Source organism: Hipposideros armiger, unplaced genomic scaffold (assembly GCF_001890085.2).
Source record: "Hipposideros armiger isolate ML-2016 unplaced genomic scaffold, ASM189008v1 scaffold_621, whole genome shotgun sequence".
NCBI lineage: Eukaryota > Metazoa > Chordata > Mammalia > Chiroptera > Hipposideridae > Hipposideros > Hipposideros armiger.
The window spans coordinates 1,089,941-1,095,950 of NW_017731971.1; the positions used below are offsets into that span (position 1 = coordinate 1,089,941).

Genomic DNA, 6,010 nt, shown 5'->3' on the forward strand with positions numbered 1-6,010 from the left:
TCTTAACAGTATATCGTGACTGGGTTGAGCTGACCACACAACCTGTCCCTTAGAGATATGGATAGAGAAACTAAAGTTGTCTGTTGCAAAACCTGTTTGAAATATTAAGATAGAGGCCTGGGGAGTTAACTGCTGTCCTTTTGATGTGTTAAGATAGAGGGGAGGGGAGGGGAGGGGAGGAAGGGGGAACTGAGGAATGTTATTTTTTAACCTTTTATTCCCCAGCAGAAGCAAAGCAGGTGTACAGAAGCAAAAAGAGCTGTTAGTTCCCGTGAAACGGTCTAAGCCAGTTGTGGCAAAACTATTTCTGCAAAACATTTTTAATATTTCTGTTGCAACCCAATTTTTGTAAAGCTAGGCGTTGAAGTGGAGTAGTTGAAGTATGATTTTTTTCTTTTTAAAAAGTGAATCTGTCCGGCCTAGGGTCCCTTCAGTCAAGCCTCTGTGTCAACTTCTCTTCCCATTTTTTATTCTGAAAACATGGTTGTCAAACCATAGCATACGCACATACTGTAAGATGGCACCGATTACATTTTATTGTAGTGATTTATGTGTCTGTCTTTCTCATTAGTCTGTGATCTTTTTGAGGGCAGGGACTTTATCTTCATCTGTGTATACCAGGAACTTTCATAGTGGGACTAAATAATGTTAATTCAGTGATGAATTAATGAAGGACTAATTGAACGAATCAGGTACCCATCCTCTTATTTTGCCTCTATGTTGATCTTGGCAGCCCCTAGCCTATCCATTCTGACGTTAGGAACTGTTCTAAGGCATGAAGTTCACTTTAATAAAGCTGTGTGTGTGTGTGTGTGTGTGTGTGTGTGTGTGTGTGTCTCCTATTTCCTTCATATCTGTATGTGTGGCCCTGTTTTGAGATCACCAGATTGCTCCCCTTTTCCAAAGTATATATTGGTGAACTCCCTTTTCCGTTTCCTTGGAGGCGCCAAGCCAACATGTCCTGCTCTGCCCCTGCTTCCACACCCTGCCACATCATTGAAGTTCTGCTATGCCAGGAATGTTACTGGGCACTAGTGGCTCCATGACTCAGAGCATCCCAGGGATTGAGTGGGAGTGGGGGCAGAGACAAGGTTTAGGGGGAAAAGATAGGACACATCCCTAGCCCAATTTTTTAAATTTTACCTTCATCCATGCATATAGTCAGAAGACATGTATTGGGCACCTACTCTGTGCCTGGCATTGCTCTAGATCCTTGAGATAGAAAAATGGATAAGATGTAATCTTTTCCCTGAAATGTTCACAGTCTTGTGAGGGAGACAAACAAATAAACAGATTGACAGAATGAAAGGTGGTAGGAGTAACAGTAGCCATTTTCTGGTACAGAAAGGAGAACCAAAGACCCCTAAGAAGCTGAAAAATAAGGATCTCTTCTTTCCGGAAGGCTGAAATCAAATTCATAGGTCAAACCCCAGGGAGAAAACCCCATCTGACTTACTGGTAAGTCAATTATTGGTCTATTTCCAATTTTTAAATAAAAAACAGCTTTACCTCTACACCAGCTGATTTCTAAAATAACTCAGGAAATGATAGCAACTCCATGCCTTTCATGGAAATAAGGATAATTTATTCAACAAATATTTATTGAATACCTATAAGCCAAATCCTATGCTATACGGTGTACCCACACCTGTCTAGTTTTTGTGCTGTTTAATTGGGGGGGGGGTTAGGTGTAGGCAAACATAAAATACTTCAACACTACACAATTCCATTGCTATGGAATGACAAACGGCAATCCAATCGTTTCAGTACCCAAAGGAGAATGAATAATCCAGCAGGTGGCAGCAGGGAAACAATTATTTTAGATCTTGCCGAGGGAGGGGTAGAAGGTAGAGGTCAACCCCTGAGGATATTCTCTGCCTGGTCAGGTTGTAGGCAGCCTTTTGAAGACAGAGAAGAATAGAGAACAAACCAGACCATCTTAGGGGCTACCAAACCTAGGATTTTTTCCCGTTTTCCTTCATTTATTCATTCAACCAATAATTATAGAGCCCCTACTATGTACAGAGTCATATCACGAGAGGAGCTGACGATACAAGAGGGAAGGAAACAGTGGTTGCTCTCCAGCAGTTTAGTCCCTTCGGAGAGCGACAGTCGGGTCTCCAGGTCCCCACCAGAGTTCACATCCTCCAGGGTACTTTTTAAAAACTGAGCAGGTACGAAGACTAGAATAGGGATTTTCTCTGTGCGTCTCCATGCCTTTTGGAGCACAGATAACCAAGAGTTAGAGGCCAAGGGCTCAGATCACGGGAAGATTGTGATCTAGTCTGATCACCTTCCTTGTCCCCTTTTTGACAGGTCTTCATTTATCCTATTTACTGAACCCCAGCATGGCGTTTGAGGCACAGTGTAGATCTGATTCGAAAGTCATTCAGAGGAAGGCAGGACATGACATGCACGCACGTTAAATAGTAAACAAGGCAGTAAAACCGGAAGAATGCTTGGTGGCATGGGATATTTTATGATGTTCGACTGCTTAACGTCTCTGACTTGACACGCGCTTCTGCCGGGAGTTCTTCGCCGGGCTGTGAAATTGAGAGGGCCCGCCAAGCTGACTCTTATCCTTCTCTCTCAGGCAACACAACCCAGTCCTTTCAAAGAGCCGAATCTAAATTGATCCACCGAGCCACCGTCAGGACAGTCTGGGCCCCGGGGCGCGCACGTATTCAATCGGTGGAGTCGTTAGAGCCTGCGGGACCTGCGTCATGTAACCAGTGGCAGCCTCCCGATTGGCCTTGGCGCTCTCAGGCTCCCCCCCTCCCCTTGAGTGGGCCGGAACGCCGAGGTGGTTGGGGCGCATGCGCAGTGCCTGCATTTCACTGGCCTCCCGGAGCGGTGGGGTTGGACGATAAACAGGCTGTGACTAGGAAGGAGGGGGAAGGGGCGCTCGCTCCGCTGGGACTTCTCACGCCCCCTTATTCCTTTACGTGTAGTTTGGTCCGGACGTGTGGTCCCGGCCGCCGGCTTGAGCCTACTCCCTTGTGAAAGGGTAAAGTAGCTCCCGCGGAAAGCGGTTAAAGTTGCCGAGAGGGTGCGAGACGCGTGTTGTCCCCCATGCCAGCCGAATGGTGTGTCCCTGAGCTGGTCCAGGAGCCGGCCCGACGTGTCTGAGAGAGGCCCGGGAGGGGGCGGGAGGTGGCCCGCAGAACGCGGGTTCTGTGAAGAGACGTGGGGAAGATTCGACTCCGAGAAGAGGAAGAACCGGATTGAAAGGGAGCGAGGCCGCTGAGGGGGAGGGGGCTGCCAAGATGGCGTCGGCCTCCTCTGGGCCGTCGTCGGGCGGGTTTTCATCCGCGGATTCCGGGGTTCCTGGCTGCACCTCGTCCGCAGGTAATCAGGGCGGGGCGGGGGTAGGGGGGTGGATGACGGCTGTGCGGTGGGAGCAAAGAGCGAGACGTGGGAGGGCACCTGTGGCTGGGGATGTCCGAGGGGTTGCCGGTAAGGACAGATGGCTGGGCTTCCCCAGTGGCTGGGCTTCCAAATAACAGGGCTTTCTCAGCGGGCCGGGGAGTCTGAGGAGAGGATGGATCTGATTGAGAAAACGGAAGCTGTCAAAAACCTTGGCTGTCTTGGAGAAGGCCGAGTTGAGGACTTTTAAGGAGTAGGGTCAGGGAAGGGATGGGGATTGACGGTGAGGGTAGGGGAGGAAACAGCAGAGAAACCTAAGGGAGTTGAGGAAAGTCAAGTCAATGGAGGCCTCGTAAGTAGAGAGGAATTACTGATGGCGAGAGGCCGGGAGAACCCAAGTTGATTGTGTGTGGGGTTGATTGGATGAAAATGTGGAAGACTTAAAAGATAAAATCGAAGAGTGATGGGACGCTTTCGATTGCTGGGGAGTTGAGGAATTGTGAATTTTGTTGGGGGTGGGAGTTGATGGAGACGCCTTTTTCCTCGGAGGCTCCCCCTTAATGCGTCATTCCTTCTCACTTGGTGCCCCCATCCTCCCACGTACACGGGCGCGTGCTCGCACAGACAGTTTACCCAGCGTCTTGCCTTGATGACTCCCATCTCTAGACTCACCACCTTTGGGGAGGAAAGAGAAATTTTGAAGGGAGCCTGAGGAATGTGGAAAATTAGGGTAAAAGGGCCCTAATAACAGAGGGAGAAGGTGGAATGATGGAGTCTGGAGTTGCAGTAGAGGCTCAGAGAGGTGACGTTGGGAAGTAGGGCTGAGGAGGCTGGAGCTGGGGGTGGCTCTGAGTGCTTGTGGGGGAATATTGTGTAATAGGAAATGGACTGAAAGAGTGCTTAGGCTGTATCAGGAAATTGGCACTAGGAGGACGGAGCCAGGGACTACAGCTCAAAGTGCTTAGAAACTGTTGACGATTGAGACAGGGCTGAGGAGCCCACAAGAAACGCAACAGATTGTGTGTAGGAGGGAAAATGTGGTGTTGGGATGTGTATGTGTGTGGGGGGAGAGTTTGAGTCAGAAACTGTTCTAGAGCTTCCATCAGAAATGTCTGGTGTTCCCCAGTGACTGTTGCCCCTACACTGTAAACAGGAGAGGCTTCCAGGTGTAGGGTGCTTAACTTGAGATGTTGACATTCCTTAAGCCTAGGATTGAATCCCTGCCATTTTGAATTGGCTAAATAGAGGATTCCACCTTTCCTATCCAGCTCAGATGAGCTAATAAAGGGTCACAAATGTCTTCTTCATAAGATGCAGTTTTATTTATGTACATCTATTTTTAGTGTCTTGAGAGGTGATTTTTTTTTGCCTTTCCTATAAAAGCATTAGAGGGCCAGAACAACTTATGTTGCATCCTAAGTGTGAAGGAGGATAAAGTAAAAATGACACTTTTTTTTATATAGTAGCTCCTTAATTTAAAACCTCTTTTCCTCCTGCTCCAATGCAAGAAAGAAGAATGCTCATGTGTGCTCCTTACTTCTTAACTATCAAGTCAGGTAATTCTCTCTGTTAGAAACCAGGTTAATCTTAAAAGCCATGTGTTTATATTCCCAAAATATGACTCGGCCTCTACCTCATGGAAGCATTGGCCAGGTGGACAGATTTAAGAGTAAAAGGAAATATTTCTTTGCCCCTTACTGATACATCTTCCTCCTCTTCCATCTCTACTTCTACTCCAGACAGTCCTATCTTTTTGAGATGTCACTATTTGATACGTTTGTCTACTTTTATGTTTTCTGCCAGATCCTAGGGCTAGCAGTTAGTAAAATTCAGATCATATAAATGTTTTTTCCTATTGTTTTCACCAGAAAGTCAAATATTAGGTTTCAGTGGACTTTATATCTCCTTGACTCTACTGTGTTCATATCTGAAGTCAAGGTGTAAAGATGTCTAAAAATAAATAGCTTTAGATTCCTTTTTGTGCTTGTGTTTCTTACAACCTCCTTCTCTGCTGCTGCTTTTTTTTTGGGGGGGGGGAGGCAGTTTTATGACTTCATTAAACAGTCAGCAGTTCTCATCCACATGAACTGTTTGTAGATCTTGAAAGTGGTGACAGGCACAGAGGTAACCAACAGGTGCAGAGGTATAGAGCTTATTTGGTGAGTCTTCATCCTCATTTCGTTTTCTGGACAACTGCCCCTGGATACAATATGGGACATTCCTTATTCCTTTGGCCCAGATCTTTGTTGAGTCTGGTGTCAGCGCACACTTCTGGAGTTCCCATCTCCTTCATGGCAAATTTCCAGGTCTCTTTGAGTGCCCAAGGGGCACGCTTCTTAAAACCCACTCCATGGACGTGCTTTGAATGTTGATGGTGGGTTCTCTGGTCACTACCTTGTTGATGGCAGAACGGCCCTTCTTCTCGCCACCCTTTTCTGCGAGAACCATTCTGCCAGGCCCAAGTTAGCAAGCCATCCTTTTCTGCTTCTTTAGCAAATATTGAAGTAGTTGGATTAAGAAAAATGGGGAGCGGGCCGGCCGAGTGGCGTGTTGGTTGAGAACTGGCTTGGGATGCCAGAGGGCCCCGGTTCGGATCCCACATATGAGGGCCAGTGACACTGCCCTCCACAGCTAAGATGCTGAA

At 47.3% G+C, this 6,010-nt stretch overlaps 1 protein-coding gene across 2 annotated transcripts in view; it reads left to right on the forward strand.

Annotated features, from left to right (window-relative positions):
- The first annotated feature begins 2,809 nt into the window (after positions 1–2,809).
- Positions 2,810–6,010, forward strand: part of PIP5K1A (phosphatidylinositol-4-phosphate 5-kinase type 1 alpha) — a 46,424-nt gene continuing 43,223 nt past the window's right edge. The window contains exon 1 of one of the 2 annotated variants that reach the window (XM_019625308.1): positions 2,810–3,348. In XM_019625308.1, the coding sequence (XP_019480853.1) occupies positions 3,267–3,348 (82 nt within the window). In that variant the 5' untranslated portion in view covers positions 2,810–3,266. The remainder of the gene's footprint in view (positions 3,349–6,010) is intronic. The other variant, XM_019625307.1, reaches the window with a different exon arrangement.